Below are 26,955 nucleotides of genomic sequence, written 5' to 3' on the forward strand. Positions count from 1 at the left end.
ACACATTCTTCTTCTTTAGGAGTACCGTGCAAAACAAAGTGTATTAAAGGAGATGGTAATTGCTTGTTTAGGTCAATAGCCGAAGCTGTTTGCGGAAACCAAGAGAAACACCTGACAATTAGACGCGCAGTTGTCAAACATCTGGAAGCTAACAGTTCTAGATTCGTGAGATATCTATCAGAAGAATACAGATCAGTGAAAGATTATGTGACTCGGTCTAAAATGTATTTTTCTGGAACGTGGGGCAGTCATGTTGAAATGTTTTGTGCAGCTGACCTTTTAAAAATAAATATAATGACCTTTAATGATGACAGATGGAATACACACATACCTACCGAACAGTTATTTACAGATAACGCAATCTATTTGAAGCACTGCAATGGAAATCACTATGAATTTGTTACGTGTGTTAAACATAAAAATCAAGAAAATGTCTGTGCAGAAGCATGTAATACTGAAGTGGATGATCAGAGCAAAAGTCGCAATTTGCGAAAAAGAAAATTAGATGACACTGACTATTCTAAGAGTAAAAGACAACGGGACCGATACCACACCGACTCCGACTTCAGACAGAAAAAAATAGGCAGCTTAAGATCAAAATACTGTGAAGACAGTCATTACAGGAATAAAAAGATTGAGAACATTAGAAAGAAATACTGTGAAGACAGCGATTACAGGCAGAAAAAGATTGAAAACATTAGAAAGAAATACCGCAAAGACAGTGATTACCGGCAGAAAAAGAATGAGAACATTAGAAAGAAATACTGTGAAGATAGTGATTTTAAGCAGAAAAAACTTGATAATCTTCGAGATAAATATAAGAAAAATACTAATGTACAGCAGTCAAAACGTGAAAAATCTAAGAATAAATATCGCAAAAACCCAACCTTTAAAGCAAATGTATGTGAATATTCAAAGAATAAATATAAAAAAAACCCCACCTTTAAAGCAAGTGTATGTGAATATTCAAAGAATAAATATAAAAAAAACCCCACCTTTAAAGCAAGTGTACGTGAATACTCTAAAACGAAATACCACGGCAATGTAAACTTTCGAATGAGTGTCATACAAAAAAGATCTGAAATTTCTGCAAAACAGAGGGAAAGACAGAAAGATATCGATTTCACTATTAATCAGTTCCATCAAGAAGTCAGTACAGGTCCAGAATTTGTTTGCTCTGTTTGTCATCGTTTGTTGTTTAGAAAACAGGTTATTGAATGTAAAAGGGATTGCTATAAAATCAGAGGTCAACAAATCACAGATTTGGCTGAAAGATGCATCACAGAAAAGTATTTACACACATGCAATAATGAATGTGAGAATAGATGCCATTTATCAGGTAATGAAGCTCGTAAATTGTGGATTTGCTACACATGCCATCGTAAAATTCTTGGTGGAAAATTGCCTGAAGAGAGTGCCGCAAACAACATGCATTTGGTGGACATTCCCAAAGAGCTAAAAGGTCTAAACTCATTGGAGGAACATCTTATCGCACGCAATATTCCTTTTATGAAGCTGCTTTGTCTTCCTCGTGGAAATCAGAAAGGCTGCCACGGCCCGGTTGTCTCGGTCCCTGTTAATATCGCAGATGTCTCAAATATTCTTCCACGTAATGAATGTGATGACCACATGATAAGAATAAAACTGAAACGAAAATTAACGTATAAGGGCCACTATGAATATAAATGTGTCAGCACTGATCGTGTCAGACATGCGCTGTCTTATTTGGTGAGACATAATAAGTGGTATAATGATGTGGAGTTTAATGAGCAGTGGGTAAACTCTTTAAATGCAGACGATGAAGTAGAGAATGAGGCTGATGATTTTGAAATGGAGAAACAAGATTTAACAGATAAAAATGAAGATGAGGAAGAAGCTGCAGATGATCCAGAGGAAGATATAACATATATTAAAGAACAAAGTGGTCTTTTGTCAGACACATCACTGCAACCTGTTGACATTGGTTCAGAAATAATTGATCAACATTTTCAAGATGTACTAAACGTAGCTCCAGCTGAAGGTAACAGTCCTATTAGGCTGCTGTCTGATAAATCCAATGAGGCAAAGTGTTTCCCTGTTCTCTATCCTACTGGTGGTCCGACATTTCACGATGAAAGACCGGAAAAAATCACATTGACACGATACTTAAAAGCAAGAATACTAAATGCAGATGGACGTTTTGCACAGAGCACAGACTTTCTTTTTTATGCACAATATATATCAGAAGTTGATCAAATTATATCAAATGTCTCAATTGCACTGAGGAAAGGTTCAGAGAAAAACTGTCTAAAGATCACACCAGATATGCTAACAAACTCAGACTCTTTGCAAAGAATACTCAATTATGATGAAGGATATAAGTTCTTAAGACCAGTAAGAGGGACGCCTCCCTATTGGATGTCTACGCAAAAAGATCTGTTTGCTCTTATTAGACAACTAGGCATACCGACATTTTTTGCATCTTTCAGTTCTGCTGATATGAGATGGCCTGAAATGCTCAACACCATCATTAAACAAGAGGGTAAACAAATAAATGTTGATGAGCTCGACTGGTCTGAAAAATGTGGACTCATAAGACGAAATCCTGTCACTGCTGCAAGGATGTTTGATCACAGATGGCATTGTTTTCTAAAAGATGTCATAATGTCACCAGCCAAGCCTATTGGCAAGATAAAAGACTACTTTTATCGTGTTGAATTCCAACAACGTGGTTCTCCTCATGTTCACTGTCTGTTTTGGGTGGAAGATGCTCCGAAGCTCAATGATCATGATGCAGATAATGATGCAGTGGTTGCTGATTTTATTGACACCTACATCACTTGTGAGACACCACCAGAAAATGACACTGTACTTTATGAGACAGTGAACAGTGTTCAGAAGCACAGTACAAGACATTCAAAAACATGCCGGAAGAAAAATACAGTTTGTAGATTTAATTTTCCAAGACCGCCATCTAGTCGGACCTTCATTACAAGAGAAAGAAATGCAGATGACTCGAAAGGCAAGGGTGAAGATACCACAGCCAGTGAAATTATAAAGAAAGTCAAAGCTGCTTTAAATTCTGATGTGAATTTTGATTCTGTTGATGCCTTTTTTTCATCTATTGGGATTAATCAAACTATGTTTGAAAAAGCATACAATGAATGTTCCAAAAAGAAAAGCATTGTCTTGAAAAGAAACCCAAAAGATGTTTGGGTAAATCAATACAACAGAGATTTGATGCGTGCTTGGCAAGGAAATATGGACATTCAGTATGTCACAGATGCCTTTTCTGTAGTGGTCTATATACTTAGTTATATCACAAAAGCAGAACAAGAAATGGGACTTCTGCTTCAGCGTGCACAAAATGAAGCAATGAATGGAAATCTTGAAGCTAAAGCATCATTAAAACAGTTGGGAAGCATGTATCTGCACAACAGAGAAATTTCTGCTCAAGAGGCGGTGTACAGGCTGACAGGCATGCATTTGAAGGAATGTTCCCGCAAAGTACAGTTTATTCCAATAGGACAAAATCCTGTAAAGATGAGTTTGCCTTTGCATGTGCTTCAAAATAAAGTGGAAAATGACCAGTGTGATGATGAAAGCAATTTTTGGATGACAAGTATCACTGACAGATATAAGAACAGACCAGAGAAAGAACCACTAGAAAATCTATGTCTCGCCAGTTTTTGTTCTGAGTACAGAGTTCTGGCAAAATCAGAGGTTTCCTCACAAAACAAAACAGCAGAAAATGAAATAATTAAACTGAATAACAACAATGGCCATGTAAAACGGAGGACAAGAACTGAACCTGCAGTAGTGAGATATCCTAGGTTTTCTCCCACAAAAGATCCAGAAAAATATTATCATTCATTGTTGCAGCTTTTCTTACCACATTATGATGAGTCTGATCTGAAGCCTAGCAAGTATAACACTTATGAAGAGTTTTACAACAGTGGTGTCATAAAAATTGGTTGTGAACTGAAACAAGTGAAATCAGTTGTTGATGGCAACAGAGCATTATTTGAAAAGGAAAGTGACAAAATAGATGAAGCTAAACAGCTTTTGGAGCAAAATCTTGATTTAGAAGATGCCTGGGCTGAGATATGTCCTGAAACTGAGAAACAGCGTGATGAATGCATAGACCTGATGAAGGACAAACTACTGCTTGATGAAGATGACAGTCAAGAACTTATTCCAGATCTTACAGCAAACCCTCAAACTGTGTGCACCATTGAAACGAATCACACTACAATGCCTAGAGATGAGGCGTTGCATTTACTAAGGTCGTTAAACGAGGAACAATCTGCTGTGTTCTACAAAGTGCAGAAGTGGTGTCTACAGAAGGTACTTGGACAAAATCCTGAACCATTTAGATTATTTCTTACTGGTGGAGCAGGCACAGGAAAAAGTCATCTAATTAAAGCAATAAAATATGAATCTACTAGACTGTTGTCTCAGCTTTCTGAGAATCCTGATGATATTACTGTACTTTTGACTGCATCGACGGGTGTTGCCAGCTTTGGAATCGGAGGCGGAACTGTTCATAATAATTTCGCAATTGGTGCAAATGTCAGACTGCCATATCAACCTCTTAGCGATAATAAAATAAACTCATTACGTACAAAATTGGGTTCGTTGCATATTTTGATTATTGATGAAGTGTCTATGGTTGACCATCGTCTTTTGTCATACATTCATGGAAGACTACGACAGATAAAACAAACTGGTGACTACTCTCTCTTTGGAAAAGTCAGTATTCTTTGTGTTGGGGATTTCTATCAACTTCCTCCAGTAAAAGGAACTGCTCTGTATGCTGATACAAAAGGAGTGAACCTCTGGGAGAATAACTTTCAAGTTGCAGAATTAACTAAAGTTGTTAGACAACAAGATCCGAGTTTTGCTGAAATGTTAAATCGACTGAGAGTACACAAGAAAGGGGAATCCCTTTTGTCTAATGACATTGCTATGTTGAAAAAATGTGAAACAGGGAAGAAGTGTAATGATATTCACATATTTGCTACAAATGCTGAAGTTGATAAATATAACATCGAAAGACTACATGAATGTTGCCCAGAGGCAATCAGTATACATGCTCAAGATTATGTCAAAAACTCAAAAACTGGACGAATGGAACGTAAAGTTGGATTTCATAGTAAAGTTTTCAACTCGTGTTTGTCTAAATCTGTTTCGCTGGGTATTGGAGCAAGGGTTATGTTAAAAAAAAATATTGATGTTGCTGATGGTCTTGTCAATGGAGCGTTTGGTACAGTTGTCCACGTAAGTGAAAGTCAAAATGATAATGATGATTTCCCATCAGCTATACATGTGGAGTTTGATAATGCAAACGTTGGTAAAATTCAAAGATCAAGAACAAGAAAGAGATTTTCCCAAAATTCAACAGTTATTGAAGTACAAGAAGACCATGTCACAAACGATGGTGGTATAAGACGTCAGTTTCCTCTCAGATTGGCTTGGGCATGTACAGTTCACAAAGTGCAAGGACTCACAGTAGATAAAGCTGTTGTATCACTGAAGAAAATCTTTACAGCAGGGCAAGCATATGTTGCTTTGAGCCGAGTAAGATCTCTTAGTGGATTAATCATTGAGGACTTTAAAGAGTCTGCTATATTTTGTAATGACAAAATTGAGTTGGCTATGAAAGATATGACAAAATTTCTGTTGGAAAAGGACAGTTCCACTGAGTCCCATGGTACATTCAAAATAGCACTGCTTAATGTACAAAGTCTGAAAGCTCACTTTCAAGATGTTCTTGCGCATACAGTTCTGATGAACACTGACTGTATTTGTTTGACAGAAACATGGCTAAATGCTGACGAGAAAGCACAGGAACCACAAATACCAGAATTTGTGTTCAAGCACAACCCAAGAGCTAAGTGTTATGACAACAGTACAGCTCTTTTTACCCAATTAAAACATCAGAAAGGTGGTGGAGTTGGAATGTATTGTTCTGAGAAAGTCGAGTGTAATGTTTTCACTCCTGAGCGCTGGAACTTAGAATGTTTATACTTTATAGTTCCACATGTCAATTTGACTGCTGCGCTTTTGTATAGGCCCAGTTCATATAAAACTGACATGTTTCGACAGCAGCTAATACATGTTATTGAAGAGATGGAAAAGCATCCGGGACAGAAAATAATCATGGGAGACTTTAACGAAGACATTTTTACTTCATCTACAGTTCTGAAATTCATGGAAGAACATGGATACAATCAACACGTTCAAAGTCCAACCACAGAGAAGGGAACATTAATAGACCATGTTTATACGAAAGATATGGAAGGTATAAGTGTCAATGTTGTGCAAACGTACTATAGTTTTCATGAGGCAATACTTGTTTCACTGTTGTGATGTTGAAAATCAAACCATAGAAAAGGGAACATAATAAGGAAGGTATAAGTGTCAATGTTGTGCAAACTTTCTGGCAAAATTTTCGTCAGGAAATACTCATTTCACTGTTGTAATCAAAGTCATGTATGAGGATATGTGTGTGAAGATTCCGCCTGCCACTGGGGGAGGGGGTGGGCAGGGAGGCAAGACATAAGACGAGGCGGCTCCCTGGGGACGGGAGGTTCTGGAGACTGGGTTGGCTGACACAGGGGTTGATTGGCACAGGTTTCATTTTTAAATGATTTTAAGTTTGCATCTCAACAACTTCTCAAGTATAACTTAACCAAACTTGCAATTTTTTTAAACACTTGTTCTCCAAGTTGGGAATGATTCACTGCCACCATTGAGGACATGTGATTTGGCTCAAGGCTATCTAGAGTTACTCTCACTGCAGGGGCAGGTTGTTGTTTATTTGCATGTATTATCTCTGGAATTAGACCAAATTATTATAATATTTTCATTATCTTAAATTATTATTATAATATTATAAATGTATAATATTTATTATATTTATATTATTAATATAAAATATGTTTTATAAAGTAACCATATTAATAACTTTATTAGTTAATAAAGTTATAATCAACAAATGTGTTTTCAGACTTCCTAATGTATATTTGCAAAGATGTAAATATTTTGTTTTATTAATTAATTATTATCATCATTATTCAGTATTTTTGTTTATTTTGTGCTGTGTCAATCAACCCCACAATCCATAGTCAGAGAAATGGATTTTGAGTAGGACATGTTGCTGAAATTGATGAATGACATCATGTTAATAAGTGCAAATAATATTTATAGAAATAGATATATACAGACTTTACCAAGCTAATTAATTATGAATTATAAGTCTGCACTTAAAGGCAATTATCAAAACTGTCCAGCACTTCCAATGTTCCAAAACTGCAATGAATTATTGTCCATTTCACAATTTTTATTTTTGTGACTTTTGTTGTTAAACCCTAACAATGGGTAATTTTTCTATTCTATTTTTACCAGTAAACGATAACATAATGCTGTAGGTTATTTATTTTCCCCCATCTTTTGACTGTTATTTTTTATTTATTGACTTATTTATTTTGTGTGATTACGTTTTTTTTTTTTTTTTTTGAGTCAGCCAACCCAGGTCTCATTTTTGTTTCTTTTTTTTTTTTAAAGCTTGAATCTGCAAGTTTTGGTTATTATGCAAAACCACACCCATTAGTGCAATGACTTTATAGCATGGCCATAGCTTGACATTTGAATGGTACCAGACTATTATATTGGGTCGTCAGATTCTAGGTTTAGGTAGGTCAAATTGAATACATTTATTTACTTGACATTTTTAAATAACAGTCTATATATATATATATATATATATATATATATATATATAGTATATTTATATATATGGTGACCCACAAGCTAAATTCATGCTGTAAAGTAGTTGCATTTGGTGAAAATTATGTCAGTGTGTAAGTAGAACCATCTTTTAAAATTAATGTTTTCTTAGATGAATTTACATAAAAAATAAATGTATTGTAAAGTAGGAACATTATACTTTGATTTTCCTGAATTTGCTAAAGTCTGGTTTCTTTATTCAAAATTGCCATTGTACAGAACATTTAATGCTTAATACTTTGCAGCTATGTAGTTCTACTTACAGCACTGTTTTATTTATCTACGATGTAATGTCTTTATTATTTTATGTAGTGCTGATTTTATTTATACATTTCAGTAAATTTTAAAAACAAAATGTAAGATGCCTAAAAAGTGTGGATTTACTTTCACATTTCCCAGCAGAAATCTTTCTCAAGCCACAAAATCTGGAGTTTACGGAAAACTGAACTTCTCAATCTTTGTAAAAAATATTTAAGCATCTGATCCTTTGTCTGCTTAAGTGATCTTCTCCTGTTTAAAAAAAAAAAAAAAAAAAAATGATATTGCATTTACAATTGTATATGCCATTTGGTTTTTTATGTGTACATTACAGTTATATCTAACCACATAATGTCAACTCCCATTGTTGTGGTTTTGCATAATAACCAAAGTTCAAGTGCTGGATTGAAAACTTGGTGGTTCAAGATTCTTTATTTCAGTTCATCTTTATCTCAGTGTATTCCAGCTCATTAGTTTCTTTAGTTTATTACTATTGTCTCAGTTTGCTAAGATGTTTAGTTGTGTTTCATTGTCATTGGCGACCATGGCTTCTTCTTTCTCTGGCTCTACTGTGGCCAGTCATGCCTCTGTTTCACCGGACTCCCTCATCCTTCTGACTCCACCCTGGTTTGTCATCCACTGGGTTCACAATAGACTTCCAGGCCTATGGATATAACTGCAGCCTCAGATCCTTCAGTTCCACTGACATCCTTCATCTCTCTTGCTCCACCATGATCCTCATTCCCATCGGCTCCACATCGGTCTGCACATTTTCTGACTCCACCTTGGCCCTGTGGTTCAACAGCATCCTTGTTGTTTTCTAGCCCTCTATCTCCATGTTAGTGCCCAGCCTTTCTGACTCTGACTTGGTCTTCTGTCTCTCTGGCTCCACCACGGCACCTCATCTGTTTGGCTCCATCAAGGTAACTCTTGCTGAACAAAAATATCATCTTCATAAAGACTTGCTGTGTGTTTTTATTATTTATAATTTAAAAATCCCACTGGCTCCACTTTGTCCACAGATCTTCCATCTCCACTTTGTCCCTCAAGTCCAATGGAATCACCCTGATTATTCATTCTTTTTGCTCCAGACTCCAACAGAGATCTCCAGTCATCTAGCTTCATGAAGACATCCCTCCCTTCTTACTCAACAAAAACATCTTCACAAGGACTGCATGTAAGCATATTTACTATTCACAAAAACTTTAAAATATTATTTATAAATGCTATTTATATGTAAATTATTCATGAATAGATTTAATTGTTGCATAAAACTATACAATAAACAACAATACTTTTGTTTCATTGTGTTGTAAGACTATGAGGAAATGAAATATCATATCACCCTCCAATTCTTCAGCTCCACATAGGTTCTCTATTCCACCAGCTCCGGCTTTTTCATCATTCCCACCGGCTACACCTCGGTTTGCTGATTTTCCTTCTCCACCTTGGCCCTACAGTCCAGTACCATTACGCTGGTTCTCAAGCACTTTGTCAATATCTTGAACTTCAGCCTTCCTGATTTTGCCTTGGTCTTCCACCTACCCAGCTACGTCCTGGTTTGCATCATCTAAGGCTCTACAGTGGGTCTCCATCTCTCCGGCTCGATCAAAGAAGCTTCCAGTATTGCCAAGCAAGATATCTTTATAGAAATATGCTGTAAGTATGCTACTGAAAAATAATGTTTTGCACATGCATATTATTTCTTAATTATCTTAACAATGTATAAATGTGCAATAAAGAAATATGTATTGTGTTTTTGGACTATAGCGCAGTACACATTATGCAACAACTTCTACTTTAAAACAAATGACTTCGCCTGCACTCTCCAATCATTTGGATCTGCTGTACTCCATGTCTTCAGCTGCAGCATCTTCATCACTCCCTCTGGCTCTACCTTGGTCTGTAGATCATCTACGTCAACCTTGGCCCTTCAGTCCCGCTGCATCCCCGTGGATCTTCATCCGCCTGCCTCCATTCATTTTGGTATACAGCCTTTCTGAGTCTGCACAGTCTGACGCTCCACAATGCAGTATCATAGTTAATAAAGATCAGTCATAATCATCAGTAATAGCCTTTTGGAAGGGTACTGTAATGTTCTGTTTCTGCTGTAGGACTGTTATTGGATTCTTTTTTGTGCCTATTTATGTATTTATACTGTGTTCTGATTTGTTTAATCAGTTATCCATTATGCTGACCTGTGTTTGGTTAATTTATGGTTATTTCTGTGTATTTATACTATTTTTTGCAGTTCAATATTAGTGTCTTAGCTTTCCTAAGCTATTTAGTTCTTGTTGGTTTTTTGTTTGTTTGGTTGGTTGGTTTCTATTGCCTGGGCTTTCATTCATCTTCTATATACTGGATTAATAAAAGAAGTGTTTACCAAACCTATGCTTCCCTAGCTGACATAAATATTACAATATGCTTGAGCAAAGCATTTAAGAAGGGCTGCATACAGGTGTTTTGTACCTTAAACTTTGTATTATTTAATAATTTTACTTTAAAACATAAACTTACAGTTTATACAATGTGAAGTTTTAAAAATATAAAACTTTTTTTATTTGTTTTGTTTTTAGAAACACTTTACCTAATGCCAAATTAATCATTGCAGATTAATTATAAAATTGTATGTATGTTCTTTATTATTCTGATTTAATTATTTTAACATTTCTTTAATAAAAAAATACTACTTGATGTCAATAAATTCCAAAAAATTGATTTTTTATATAATTTATAAAAATAATAATAATAATAATAATACATTTTATTTATAAAGCACTTTACATTTTAAAGAAAATCTCAAAGTGCTACAATAAAAGCAGAAAAAAAAACACAATCTAAAAATTAAGTTAAAAAACAACTGCCAACTAAAACTAACAAAATTAAACATGAAAAAAAGTTTTAAACATTGAAAAACTTTTTAAAAAGATACGTTTTTAAGTCCTTTTTAAAACCATTTGTCGTTTGTGGAGCCCTCAAGTGTTCAGGAAGAGCATTCCAGAGCCGAGGGGCCGCGGCACAGAAGGCTCTGTCCCCAATTGTACGGGACTTAGTCTTAGGGGGACGGAGCCGGTGGGTATTTGTGGAGCGGAGGGAACGTACTGAAGTCTGTGGAGTAAGGAGTTCTTGAAGGTAACTGGGGGCATTGCCATGGATGCACTGATGTGTGAGAAGGGAGACTTTATACTCAATCCGAGCAGAAATGGGAAGCCAATGCAAAGATCGAAGAATTGGTGTGATGTGTTCATATTTACGCACTCTCATCAGGATCCGAGCGGCACTGTTTTGTATGTGCTGGAGTTTCTGGATGCTCTTGCTAGGAATCCCGATGAGAAGAGCGTTACAATAATCCAATCTTGAGGAGACAAAGGCGTGAATGAGTTTCTCAGCATCATGTAGGGTAAGTGTGGGGCGGAGTCTGGCTATATTCCTGAGGTGGAGAAAAGATGTTTTACAAAGATGTTTAATGTGCGCCTCAAAGGTTAAATGAAGATCAAACTTGACACCAAGATTGGTGACTAATGATGATAGGGGAATATCCTGGCCAGAGAATGTAATGCAGGTTATGGAAGATGATCTGATCTGATGAGGGGAACCAATGAGGATAGCTTCTGTCTTTGAACTATTCAGCTGGAGAAAGTTATGAGTCATCCATGCCCTTATTTCCTCCAAACAGGCAGTGACTGTTGATAAAATTGTTGATGAAGTTGATGAATGAGTGTCAGTTTTGATGTATAATTGTGTATCATCAGCGTAACAATGGAACGAAATTCCCAAACGACTGATGACTTTACCGAGGGGTAACATGTAAAGAATGAACAAAATAGGTCCAAGAACTGAGCCCTGTGGAACCCCGCAATCAACAGCGTGTAAACGGGACCTAGAGCTTCCCATGGCCACAAATTCAGATCTATCTGTGAGATATGACTCAAACCAGCACAGGACGGTGTTATTGAGACCAATAGAGTGGTGCAGCCGTTTAAGAAGTATACCGTGGTCAACGGTGTCAAAAGCTGCAGAGAGGTCCAAGAGGACAAGGAGTGATGGTGAACCCGCATCAGCTGTCATTAGCAGGTCATTTGTCACTCTCACTAAGGCTGTTTCTGTGCTGTGGGCGGAACGAAAGCCAGACTGAAACTTTTCAAAAAGGTTGTTGTACTTGAGGTGATCGTGAAGGTGCCTGGCAACTACTTTCTCCAAAACCTTTGAAAGGAATGGTAAGTTGGATATCGGCCTATAATTAGCAAGAGTTTGAGGGTCCAGGGTAGGTTTCTTGAGTAGTGGTCTGATTATAGCCGTTTTTAGAACAAATGGTACATGACCAGACTGAATTGATTGGTTTATTATCATAGTGATAAAAGGACTGATAACAGAAATATTTGCCTTCACCAGAGCTGTAGGGAAGGGATCAAGGGCACAGGTAGAGGATCTCATCCCCTTGATGATGTCCTCAACCTCTGGTTGAGTAACTTCTGGGAAACAGCAAAGTAACCTCGAACCGGACTGCTGATCGGCAGTTGGAAAAGATGAGGGAGATGAAACAGAAAAAGAGGAACGAATTTTAGCAATTTTGGTTCTAAAAAAGGTCATAAAATCATTACATTTTTCTTCTGTAGCTCCTGTAAGAGGAGCACTTTGGGGTTTAAGGAGATGATTTATGGTGGCAAACAATTGTTTGGAATTGCCAGGACTATTTTGAATAATATTTGAATAATACTGTGACCGTGCTTCTTTGATTGACTTCAGATAGGCTTTTTGATGTTCCCGATAGGCCAGCTTATGAACAGTTAGTTCAGAAGAGTTGTACCACCGTTCAAGGGCACGTCCAGCTGCCTTCATTTTTCGCAGGTCACTTGTGAACCAGTGAGCTGAACGGGAAAACGTAATTGTCCTAACTTTGACGGGTGCATGGAAATCCAAAATGCGGCTCAATGTCTGATTATAAAATTCCACAGATTCAGTGACTGATGAAATATTTGAAGAAAGGAGATGTTGAAGGCTTAAGGTCACGTTTTCTGTGTTAATCTTTTTCAAATTTCTAAAACGTATTTCACGTTTAGGCTTCATGTAGGGAGACGGAAAGGACAGCTCCATGGAGATGACCTTATGGTCAGATACACCCAGATCATATACAAATGGTGCGCTTAAAAGGGCTGACTCAGTATTACCAAATCGAGAATATTCCCCTTGATGTGAGTGGGGACATCAACATATTGTCTGAGATTTAAGCAGTCCAGTAATTGCAAAAATTCTATAGCAATATGACAAGTAGGATTGTTAACATGAATGTTAAAATCTCCGAGTATTATTATATTGGAGGAGGTTGCACAGATAGTTGAAAGAAAATTGTACAACTCTGAAATGAAGTTTAAGGTTGATTTGGGTGGCCGGTAAATTAATAGTACTGTCATAGGGAATGGAGGCTTACAATTAAATGCCAGACATTCAAAAAAGGACAACTCGGGGATGTCCAAAAGGGACAAATCCAAGTGACTGCGGTAGATGACAGCCAAGCCACCACCACGGCCGGAGCTACGAGCTTTTTGAAGATAACAGTAGCTAGGATGGCAAGTCTCATTTAAAACAGAAAAAACATCTGGTTTCTGCCAGGTTTCTGTGAGACCAAGTTCTTTAATGACTGATATACATGATGGAGTGTTATAGTTGTTATATTCCATCAGTTGAGTGGCCGAGTAGTTCATTATGCCAGCCGCACGGACTCCACGTCTGGAAAAGTGGATCCTGGTAGGCGCCACAAAACTGTAAGCGCTAGAAATGCATGCAGAACTAGGAAAAGCCGTGGCTAGTTCGATACAAAATTTGCCTCAGGCACTTGCTTCCAACCGCTACCAGTCAAGTAGAGTCATCTAAATCGATATGATCCATACAACAATCCCAGTTTGAATTCTGACGAATCGTACTAGTTAGTTACAGTCATTTAAATCATTAAAATAAAATCATTAAAATCAAATTAAAACTCAAAACTCGAGTGGAGAAGCGGCAAACAGACAGCGCCAGCGTCCTCTCCCTCCCGAACCGAAAAAGGTTTGTATTTACTGTTGTTTTGCCATTGATCTTTTGATTTCAAAATCAATTTGTTGTAAAACAATGTTGTAACAACAACAGAAGTATTAAATGAAATTAAATGTAAAACGGTTGGGAATTGGTTATTGGTTACTGCATGATGATTGAAATCTCGCAAATGCCTTTTAAAGAAACTGTCAAAAGGATAAAACGAGGGAAATGAGTGCCGAGAGCACTATACCGGCTCGCGGCGCCACCTGCAGGTTGAAATGGTTCAAAGCACCACAGGACAGAATCAGCGCTGAAGGTAACTTTTTTATAAATACTTCAGAGAATATGAGATTGCTTACTACTGTAATGAAATACACAATGGTTGTAATGTAATTATATAAATGCAGGCTATAGTCTGACGCGATTCTTGTTTGCTATAATAGTGCTATGTTTTCAGAGTCGACTAACTGTAAATGCTAGCTGCGGCACAGTTGCTTTAATTTACATTTGGAAACGCAACATTTGTTTTCAAAAAGAAATTTCAGTGATCCATGATGCTTCAGAAATCATTCTAATAGGCTGATTTACTGCTTAACATTTACCATTTATTATCAATGTTAAAAACATTTTTTACTGCTTAACATTTTTGTTGAAACAAAAATGAAGACATTTTTTTTTTTCAAATATTTCTATTAAATAAATGCTTTAACAATTTTAATAAATATATTTGGTAAATGGAAAAAAATGCTGTTTATTAAACTTTTTTATTTATCAAAGAATTCTGAATAATAAAATATGAAGCAACACGACTCTTTTCAACATTTATAATAATCAGAATTGTTTCTTGAGCATCAAATTATTGTAATGATGTCTGTAAGATCAAGTGATATATTTTATGACACTTTAATATATATATATATATATATATATATATATATATATATATATATATATTTTAATATATGTAATAATATTATAGCTTTTACTTTATTTTGATCTAATAAATACAGCCTTAATGACCAAAAGAGATCAACATCATTAATAACTAATGTTTTCAAACTTAGCATGAACTTTAATTACCACAATTCTATTAGTTTAACAGGACAATAGTATTATTACAATATAAGATGCATATTTAAATGTGTTAATTTTTAACAATAAGAGCTTCGGAGTGTCATTTGGGTGTAGTCAGATTTTTCTGTGTTTTTCTCTCTAGCTGATGACATACCTGTTTCTCATTTAAAAAGCAAGTGTATGGCAATAGTATAACACTATAGTATATCACTCAGAATGTTTTCAACAGATTGCTAATGACTTTCAAATAATTATCTTCTGCTAACCAAGCCTGCATTAACTGCATTTAACAGCAAAAGCAATAATATTGTAAAATAATATTACTATACTTTAAAATGGAATTAATTCCTGTGAGTTTAAGGCTGTTTTTTTTAATCATTACTCCAGTCATATGATGTTTCAGAAATCATTCTAATATTCTTATTTGCTGCTTTAAAATCATTTAAAGTGTTTCCACAACCCAATGTTGTGGCCAATTGCTTTCAAAATACTAGTCGAACATGCCCACAGAGTTTCGTTCCGATCGACTTCCATTAACCTTGTCAAATAGGTGCTTAAAGTTGTTTGGCCAATGGCGGCCATGTTTTTTAAGATAAGTGAAATTCCTCATAGACACTTATGCCACATTGGGCCATACCAATTTTCAAGTTGATTGGATCAGCGGTTGCTTAGTTATAGCCATTTTAGTTTTTTTTTCATCCTGTAGCGCCACCAAGTGGCAGATATGGAAAAAAAAAATAATTTGACTAAAGTTTTTGTTCATGCATATGAGTTCTGAGTTTGGTGAAGAAATCTCATTTTGTTCCCGAGTTATAGCCTTTTTCATAAAATTGGTCCACGAATTTGAATGTTTTGGGTCACCTGGTTTTTTGTTCAGTCTTGATCAAACCACTGCAATAATATTCTCAGGACTCTCTAGATCAATAATTTTCAAAAATATGTTGCATTTTGTCCTTTGGTTAGCTATAAGAGGTCATTTAGGAAAGGGCCGTGGCCACATGTAACCTAAAGCCTATAAAACTGAAACAAAAACTCAAAACTTTATGAAACTTGGTTATAACATGTGAAAGATGACCCACCAAGCATGCAAAGTTTCATTAAGATCAGAAAATAGCTGGTGCTATAACAGTTAAAATGGCCTAAAAAACAAAAGATTTCTGTTGTGAATGGCATTAAACTGCAAAAAAAAAGGGTTAATATAATCACACATGCATTAGATCTGTATTTTTTCTAAACAATCATGCAAAATTTAACAGAGATTAGGTAAAAAAGAACACTGTAATATTTATAAAGCTTCAAAACCCAGTGTTGAATAAAAAAATTGCAATTATAACCACTAGATGTCACCGGAAGACCACTAATGAGCTCACTAAAGACTAAAACATTACAGTTTATGGGGCTTGTTGAGGGATTCATCTAGAAAAAATGTATATTACTATTATTTAATATTACTGTTCAAGCATTACAGATCACATTGAGTCAAAGTTTACCAATTTATTCATACAGATATATCTAATGTTTATAATTATGCCAGATTATGATTGCAATGAAACCTGAAAAATGACATAGAAGCCCATAAAAACAGAAGACTTGCAATAGGTTTTATCACCCATCATTTATTTTAATTATCTATATATATAACAAAATGTGTGCATCTGTGTGTGGGTTTAAGCATGCTTATTGAGTATTAATATACTAGTTTAATCATTTCATGTTTGTGTGTGTCTGTAATTCTGTTCTATTCTTTTACTGTCAGCCATATCTAGGTTATATACAAAGTTTTGTTCAGTGATTTATAGTATATTGTTGTAACTTATTTAAAGATTTTTTCCATTTCCAATTTTACCCTGCAATAAAACAATATTTAATTCAATTTCTAAAACTGTGTAAAACTCCTTACAATCATACATGTGTTCTTCAAGGTTCAAAAAGGGTCTTTTTCTGAAGAACACAGGGTTCAACAGCAATATTCAATGTAGGCCTAACTATTTAACCTTAGATCAATCCTTCACGTTGTCTGCACAACGGTTTACTACATTTAGTAAATAAAATCAGCTCACAAATTTGACTAAAAGACAAATATTTTATTTACCATTTTGCATTATAGTGTTAAATTCTTTATGTCCATGAGGTTACTTTCACATGAAAAAAAATGAACATCCAGACAATATGTGCAATATAACTCAAATGAACACCACCAGCGGCCATTAACATAACGAAGGACAAGAAATTCAAGACACAGATTGGGTAATTATTCTAAACAACACAACAGATAAGAAATACACAATGATCTGTACACAACAACTCGGTAAAGTTGTACTTATAACATGCAGTAGACATCACGATAGACCTGATCTATCCACATCCCAAACGGTAAATGCTGGTAAGGATCAAGTTATAATGAAACGATAATTACAGAAAGGTGATCTTAATTTATGCTCTACAGTTTAAAAGAGCGCTGTGTGTGTGCTTTCGTATGCTTGTGCACTTCAACTTGTTTTGACGATATATTTCAAGACTAAATGGCCTCACTTATATTGTTACAAACTGAAAACTGCCTAATTAACACATTCATCAGTAGGCTTATTATCAGGAAAAAATATTATTTATTAAAATATAGTGCTCATGTTTGTGATAAATTTAGGGTAAAATCTTGGGTAAGAAATATCATTAGCTGATATAAAATAAATGGAAATCTATTAATATTCTCAATAATACTCTTGTCGTGAATTTAGTCATCAGAAAAGTATCCTTGTTGTTAGATGAATGTGTAAATATGTGCTGTGTGTTGGCGATAGATTTTACAAAGCACTAAAGGCTATATATGTCTGTGTGCAGGGCTGCAAATGCCCGGTGGCCCGACGTGCTTTTTGGGTCGATATTTTTTTTTAACGGCCCATAAAACTCATAGATCGGCGGCCCATTCGTTTTGTTTTGTTTATTTGACAGCGCTGGGTTAGTGCCGGTGTAATGCATTGGTCAAACGAAAGTAAGCGTTTTTTTTCCCCACTGACAGACCGGCCCATGAAATGCGTAGATCAGCGGCCAATTGCTTATTTTCTTGATTGACACTGGGCTGGTCCAATCACATCTTAAACACCTCCCCCTTTGGTCTTTGAGTGAGCGTGCAGTGTCAAACTGTGTACGTATCTGTCAAAATAATCTGAGAACGCAAGAAATGTGCAGAGAAATAGCATGAAACATAGATACAGGCCTTTCAAGCAGACGCTGTAAAATGTGTCAAAATATGTTTTCTGCAGCAGCAGGACCTTCATCAGAAGGAGAGGTTTAATGAGACGCGTTTTTATCCATGTTTTCCACCAAAATAAAAGCTTGATGCAGTGTCCGTCGAAATAAAAGATCATGTGCTTATCTCTTTCAAGTTTAGAAAATAGTACAAAACTAATTAAGAAAGTTTTCTTTATTTTTCAGTGCATTTGTTTAACAATATGGCTAATAGACTACTATCATCAGATTAATATTATAACTATTATTATGTAGTTGTGTAATATAGACAGAGACTGTTACTAAAAGAGGTTTTTTCTTTTCTTTGTTTAATAAGCACAATTAATATGCGTTGGATTAATATGGATTATATGGGTTAATATGCATGGCCCCAAATCCCCCTACATCCCTCTAGAGGGACAGAGGTCCACCCACCACAGTTTTACCAAAGATCCTGTGGGAAACACTGTTAATGCTACGCCAATGCAGCTTATAGCTTTTATTTTTGGATGCATCACTGTGGAGTATAGTTCGATTGTATTAATAAATTACAATTTTGTATTTATTTCATCTGTTAAAGGTGCAGTGTGTGATTTCTAGCGGCATCTAGTGGTGAGATTTGCGAATTGCAACCGGTCAATCGACTGAGAATCTATGGTGGCCGACGTAGGATCGGAAGATGTCATCGTCTGAGTCAGCAGAGAGTAAAGCAATGAGGTTTCTCTATATATTACATTTTATATTAAATTATATTTACTTAATTATTCAGTAAAACCATATGTTATTGCGATTGCTATTTTTAATTGTTTATCATTGTGTTAGTCTTTTATTCACTGACTTTATCATAGCTTGTTTCCATGCTAGTTAGTATAAGATAAGAGCTAGGTAAGGTGAATAAATAGCTAACGTTACGATGTCCGAGGCGTCGTTCAGACAGCATGTTTTTCTCCACGTTTGCAGAGTCAGGGACAACCAGAGTATTCTGCTGCGTCTTTTTCTGCTGCTTCTCATTCAAGTTAATGACGAAACGCGCTCTGTAGCGCTGTTTGTTCGCTGTTGCCTGCGGTAGAAACATGACGTCACAATATGTCGACCTTCATAGAAGGGGGTGGTCGCGGTTATGTATATATAAATGACTCATTCTAAGTTAATAAAAACATAACGGTTCATTAAGTAAGGTATTTACACACCACTGAAAACATAGTTATGGATCTTATATTGCATTTCTGTCAAAAGATCCTCAGAAATATCACACATTGCACCTTTAACTCTCACTCGTTCCTACTCACTCATTATATGGCATTACTGGTTTTAATGAATAAGAGTTGAACAAAAACATATTCAAGGGCATGCAAAGATGGGTGGTGTTCAGGGTTCTAAATTAACACCCGCCAACCTGCCAAATGCGGGTTAAAATTCATTTTGGCGGGTGTTAATTAAAACTTACTAGCCAGTTTGGCTGGTGATGCATGACATGAGGCTCTGTTCTCGGTCATTTATCCCCCTGGCACTGTGCTGTAATGCTACATGATGACGTTTCATATGCTCATTTTGTCTGCACGCAGTTTGCAGTGAAATCAGCTCGAAAAACATGGAAAGGAATAGAGCTTCCATCAGAAAACACAAGGAAGAAGAACGAATGGAGCCAGAGCATGGAGCATAGACTGAAAGAGGAGGGAGTTAGCTATTAAAGAAAAAAATTAAGATTAAACTAAATGCGGCGGTGAAATAAGGGTAAAAAGCTAAACAAAACATAATTTGCTAGTTATGTTTTCATTCCTTTTCTCTCTAACTGAATGCAATGTTATTTTTGGCCTCATTATTTAATAATAACATTAACAGTGAAACATGCATCTTACTCCGGCAGGTGGGGTGGATGGAGCTTAGTACAATAAAATCACAAAAATAAGTCTTCATGCATATTAAGAAAGAATTGTACACAAGCATTTACAAAACTGTCAAAGTTTATTTAAAAATAAAGCAATTCATGAATTATTTTCTTGTACTCATTTATTTAGCCTACAAATTAAAATTATAAAATAACTATTTTTATCATTATTATTATACAGGTTATGCTTAATAATAATCTTTTATCCAAAACAATTTACAACCGAGGAAAAAATGACTCCAGAGTTAGTCACAATGCCAGGTTTATTGTACAATTTTAATCAAGTGCTATTATAAGATTATTCCTTTATTATTATTAAACCTATTCCACATAATAATATTCAATATTAATTTTAATCAAGTGCTATTATAAGATTATTCCTTTATTATTATTAAACCTATTCCACATAATAATATTCAATAAAGTTGTATGTTAACAAGAGCTTGCTGCATGAATCCGTGAGTAGCTACGGTTTACAGATCCGTGGGAACGGATTGGGAAAGCATGCGCATGGATTATGAATTCGTGGGTACAGATTCAAAAACCGAGGGTACGGTTTACAAAATCTGTGCGCACGGATTGGAAATTCATGGGCACGATTTGTTAAACCGAGGGAACAGTTTATGAATTCGTGAGTACGGTTTATAAACTGAGGGGACGGATTGATTTTTTTTCTCCTACAGGTGACGTGCGGGGCTCCATAGGATATCGACAGAGAAACAAAGAAAATAAAATGTAATGCCAAATGGCTGACGGGTCATAAATGGCTTGTGTTTGATCACAAGAATGTCGTAATGTTTTGTCAGGATTGCCGCATGTAAGTTACGCGAAAGAAAAAACAACAACAAGCAATTTCGTGGTGGGAACTAATCATTTTAAATTTGAGTCAGTGTGTATTTTGTTGTATGCATTGTACTTTATATGTGTTTTTCATGCCAACAATGTTAATAAAATGATCAAATTCAATCAGTGGCACTCATCATTTGTTATTTTTACCGGAAAAAAAAATGGCTAGTGGAAATTCTGATTGGCTGGTAACTTTAGAAAGTTACCAGCCACATTGGCTGGTGATCAAAAAAGTTAATTTAGAACCCTGGTGGTGTTTATGATCATATGTAGTGGGCCAGTCTACTCCAAAATGCCACGGCCGATTTTCTGTCCCAAGCCTGCGTGTGTGGATGTATGTGTATGTGTGTGAGAGAGAGAGAGAGAGAGAGAGAGGAAAAGAGAGACAGAATCTGTAATACTATACATACACACACACTGGGTTCTGGGATCTCTTTAGCAAAAGGCCTTTTCCAGCCGTGCAATATTCTACTTCAAACATCTGTTCATCTGTTTCACCGTTTATATCCCTCGATCTGCTTCCAGTCAATATCATGACAGTTGTGAATCCACCATATTCTTTGTAAATACTATTGTTGTATCACAGAATGTGGTTTTAAGACTTTATAGACAAAAATGTAGTTAATAGACCTAAAATATGTGACTCCTATCATAAACATAGTGCCTTTTTTATTTTATACAATTAGTAGAAATTTTCTGACATTAAGCTCAGAGCCATCAGCTGTTCTTCAGCTGTTCCTCACAGAGAACAGTTACATCAACCAATTCAGGAAATTATGATTAAACAAGATTTACGTTTGATATACAATATAATTTAATGCATTTGTTGGTCTATATTGTATAATTTATCATTTGAGTACATTTTCGATATACTGTATTTATTTTGGACTGATTGTTGGGATAAGTTAAATAATGATTTGAGAGTCAGTGGTAATATTATTCCCCCAATTTGACAGACAAGGTTTAAGCCATATTATTAGTCTAATTCTGCTCACTGATATTGTTATTTTCAAAATGTTTGTTGTGTGTGTAAGCATATTTAATTGAGTTAACAAGAAAAATATTAACACAATAATTTTTAAAATGAGATGAGCCGGTACTCTGCTACCACCTGCTGGTATAAATATTTATTAATATAGTTTTCTTTTTCACATTTAGACTTTATAAAATAACTATTCTAACTTTTACTATCACTTTTTGTCAAACTTCATCACATCATTTCCATTCAAATAACTACTTTGGACAACATATGCCACATATAAACCTCAAAATGTTGTTCTAAAGAACGAATTTGCAGAAAATATTGTTAGTCATCCATCCATCCATCCATCATCTTCCGCTTATCCGGGGCCGGGTCGCGGGGGCAACAGTCTAAGCAGAGATGCCCAGACTTCCCTCTCCCTAGCCACTTCTTCCAGCTCTTCCGGGGGGACCCCGAGACGTTCCCAGGCCAGCCGGGAGACATAGTCCCTCCAGCGTGTCCTAGGTCTTCCCCGGGGCCTCCTCCCGGTGAGACGTGCCTGGAACACCTCCCTGGGAAGGCGTCCAGGAGGCATCCGAAATAGATGCCCGAGCCACCTCAGCTGGCTCCTCTCGATGTGGAGGAGCAACGGCTCTACTCTGAGCTCCTCCCGAGTGACCGAGCTTCTCACCCTATCTCTAAGGGAGCGCCCAGCCACCCGACGGAGAAAGCCCATTTCGGCCGCCTGTATCCGGGATCTTGTCCTTTCGGTCATGACCCACAGCTCATGACCATAGGTGAGAGTAGGAACGTAGATTGACCGGTAAATCGAGAGCTTTGCCTTACAGCTCAGCTCCTTCTTCACCACGACAGACCGGTACAGCGACCGCATTACTGCAGAAGCTGCACCGATCCGTCTGTCAATCTCACGTTCCATCCTTCCCTCACTCGTGAACAAGACCCCAATATACCTGAACTTCTCCACTTGAGGCAGGAACTCTCCACCAACCTGAAGTGGGCAATCCACCCTTTTCCGACTGAGAACCATGGCCTCGGACTTGGAGGTGCTGATTCTCATCCCAGCCGCTTCACACTCGGCTGCAAACCGTCCTAATGCACACTGAAGGTCCTGGTCTGAGGATGCCAACACGACAACATCATCCGCAAAAAGCAGCGACGAAATCGTATGGTCCCCAAACCGGACACTCTCCGGCCCTTGGCTGCGTCTAGAAATTCTGTCCATAAAAATTATGAACAGAACCGGTGACAAAGGGCAGCCCTGCCGGAGTCCAACATGCACCGGGAACAGGTCTGACTTACTGCCGGCAATGCGAACCAAGCTCTTGCTCCGGTCGTACAGGGACCGAACAGCCCTAAGTAGGGAGCCGCCGACCCCATACTCCCGGAGCACCACCCTTGTTAGTCATCATATAGTAAAAAAACTGAATCTACAAGAAAATATGTATGTCTCTATGTCTGTGTATGTGTGTGTGATTTGTGTTTTTTTTTTTTTTAGTTTGCATTTGGACGGCTATAATAGGGTCAGATCAAAATGTGGCCTTGACCAAGTGGCCCCAAAAGCCTTTATCTCTTCAATGAATGCTCAGAGCTTCTTCAAAACAAGTCGTAACATGTGAAATATCACTCTAAACAAACATGAATCATTTTCAGACAGATCAGACAAAATTTGCCTCTAAAACAGTTAAAAATTTGAAAATGATATGAATAACATGGCGTATAAGCCAATAAGTGGTATTTTACTGCCCCCTGCTGTTTAAAATAGTCATTTTGTCATATTGTTCTAAAATGTATATTTACACTTTATAAAAATCACTATTTTAACATTTACATTTAGTCAAAGTACATCTGTTAAAGTATTAGTATTGACAGTTTGATCACATAATATATTTCAAAATATAAAATTAAGTCACAAATTAAAGCAGTTGTAAATGTCTGAGCATTTAACTAGAGCAGTCGTTCTATGACAGCCCACAAGATTGAGCTATTACTGCACTAGACGTGACTGGGAACACATTTAGTGTATTGTAAACGGCAACACATTAGTCTCAAAATAACTCGATAAAACATTAACATAGCTCACAGTAAATACTGAACATTACTTGCATCAGATATAATGAACATGAAAGCAAGCTTAACGGTGACAAATCAACTATATATATGGTCATAAACACATATACACATGGCTCAGTAGTGCTAGATGAATCTCACTCGCGGGAACAAACAATCAGCAGATTTAAATAAAGAACAATAAAATACACTTACTTTATATGCACACACAACTATATTGCATCAGTAAGTTTGAGATATTGCAGACGAATGTGAGATTAAATGGATTGCTCTTGGAAAGAGTTCGCGTTCTGCATGTCTGCTCAGCGCACCTGCTCAACTTCCTCATGGCACGTGATACACATGATGGTGACGTTGCATATGTTCATTGGTCACAGGAAGAAGCCTTTTGAACTCATACACTGTTCACTCGTCGGCCAGAGGAGAACTGGCCCCCGAGTCACAGAAGCGTTGACTGTTGGTGGGAATGCTTGTAGAAGTTGAGGTGAAAACAACGATGGAATTGACCTCGTCTCAAACTCTTGTTGCCATTGGCATTGCATCGGGAACACCGACATGAAAGCGCAACCTCTGCTGAGGTAATGGTTCCTTCCAGCACAACGACTTGACCTTCGTCAATTCTGAATTGAATTACATCATTCAGACCATGGAGAAGGGGCCACTTGTTTGATTTCACTTCTTCGGCTGGTCGTCAGGTACATACTCCCAGCAAACACTCTGGTACTGACATGAGTAAGTCTGTAGGTAGAACCAAAGTCAAGTTTGCCTATCAAACTTTCCCACAGCTGAATTTTACTCACTGAGTAGGGAACAAGTATTGCGTGACCATCCGCATCCGCCGTAGTAACCTGGTTAGTTGTCCCTTCAGTCATTAAACCTGCTAAAACAGTGTTTTTCAGGGACTTATATAGGCTAATCCTCACCCGCGCCATTGGATGTGCAGGTGCCACATCACAGCCAATGACTGAGCCTCACTGTGCAGCTGCAAAATGTGTTTTACTCCGTAGGCTTCAGTAAATCAAGGAAAACTAGTTTCCCCTTTTCCTGCAACATCTCCACGTAAAAATGCATTGAAACTTTAATTCAACCAAAGATATTTCTATTGAGAGATTATATTTTAATGTTTTGTGAGGTCTTTTTCATTTTTGATAATTTTTTGGTTAAATTAAGAACAGAGCTGGGTAAATTACTTATGAATTGTAATCAGTTACTGATTACAGATTACATGAAAAAAAACGGTAATCAGTAATATAATCTCTTAGATTACACATTTTTGGTAACGTAATCTGATTACTTTTTGATTACATTTAGATTACGTTTGTGCTAACCCTTATTTGATATCACATATATTCAGTTAGCCCAATCTTGTACTTTTTAAAAATATATTTAAATATACAAAATATTCAGCAAAAGAAAAGTCACAATAGCGTATTTGTCAAGTGCAATATATGGAAAGATAATACTTAGAAAATACTGACACTAATTTACCTTGCTATCAGAGTTTGCTAGTAACACTGAAAATAGATTTTATAGCATATTTACTTATAATTAAGTACATTTTGAAAACCAATATTGAAAAACATGAAATTCACAGCAATATCACTACTAGATGAAATATTTAATCTGAAAAAAAAGAAAAAAAAACTAAAAGTGAATAAGACTGCATCAATGAAAAAACATCAAACAATATAGTCTAGATGGAAATAGGGGTCCACGCGCACCCCACAGCTTTTTTATGCCACCTGATTTTTTTTAAATCCTTAAAGTGTCTATTTTCATAATCTGCCAGGTGCCAAGCTGAAATAATGTCCCAAAGGGTTCTTTTTTAACCCTTTGCTGCACCCGACCGGAACCCGAAAAATAAAAAAATGATATAGAAAGTGGCATAACATTATTGTTATTTGTCATGTTTCATGTTCATGTTCAACAAGGTGCAGAAAGCATTCTTTTGAGATGTTGGCCCATATTGATAGGATCGCATCTTGCAGTTGATGGAGATTTGTGGGATGCACATCCAGGGCACGAAGTTCCCGTTCCACCACATCCCAAAGATTGGGTTGAGATCTGGTGACTGTGGGGGCCATTTTAGTACAGTGAACTCATTGTCATGTTCAAGAAACCAATTTGAAATGATTCGAGCTTTGTGACATGGTGCATTATCCTGCTGGAAGTAGTCATCAGAGGATGGGTACCTGGTGGTCATAAAGGGATGGACATGGTCAGAAACAATGCTCAGGTAGGCCATGGCATTTAAACGATGCCCAATTGGCACTAAGTGGCCTAAAGTGTGCCAAGAAAACATCCCCAACACCATTACACCACCAGCACCAGCCTGCACAGTGGTAACAAGGCATGATGGATCCATGTTCTCATTCTGTTTACGCCAAATTCTGACTCTACCATATGAATGTCTCAACAGAAATCCAGACTCATCAGACCAGGCAACATTTTTCCAGTCTTCAACTGTCAAATTTTGGTGAGCTCGTGCAAATTGTAGCCTCTTTTTCCTATTTGTAGTGGAGATGAGTGGTACCCGGTGGGGTCTTCTGCTGTTGTAGCCCATCCGCCTCAAGGTTGTGCGTGTTGTGGCTCCACAAATGCTTTGCTGCATACCTCGGTTGTAACGAGTGGTTATTTCAGTCAAAGTTGCTCTTCTATCAGCTTGAATCAGTCGGCCCATTCTCCTCTGACCTCTAGCATCAACAAGGCATTTTCGCCCACAGGACTGCCACATACTGGATGTTTTTCCCTTTTCACACCATTCTTTGTAAACCCTAGAAATGGTTGTATGTGAAAATCCAAGTATCTGAGCAGATTGTGAAATACGCAG

The 26,955-nt window shown here is 36.7% G+C and overlaps 1 protein-coding gene across 1 annotated transcript in view; it reads left to right on the forward strand.

The window, feature by feature from the left end:
• LOC127981121 (uncharacterized) overlaps positions 1–26,955 on the forward strand; it is a 39,060-nt gene that overhangs the window by 2,500 nt on the left and 9,605 nt on the right. Inside the window, exons 4-5 of the mRNA XM_052585484.1 lie at positions 1,099–5,692; positions 8,872–8,951. Of these exons, the coding sequence (XP_052441444.1) occupies positions 1,099–5,692; positions 8,872–8,951 (4,674 nt within the window). The remainder of the gene's footprint in view (positions 1–1,098; positions 5,693–8,871; positions 8,952–26,955) is intronic.

The sequence above is a fragment of the Carassius gibelio genome, chromosome A4 (assembly GCF_023724105.1).
Source record: "Carassius gibelio isolate Cgi1373 ecotype wild population from Czech Republic chromosome A4, carGib1.2-hapl.c, whole genome shotgun sequence".
Lineage (NCBI taxonomy): Eukaryota > Metazoa > Chordata > Actinopteri > Cypriniformes > Cyprinidae > Carassius > Carassius gibelio.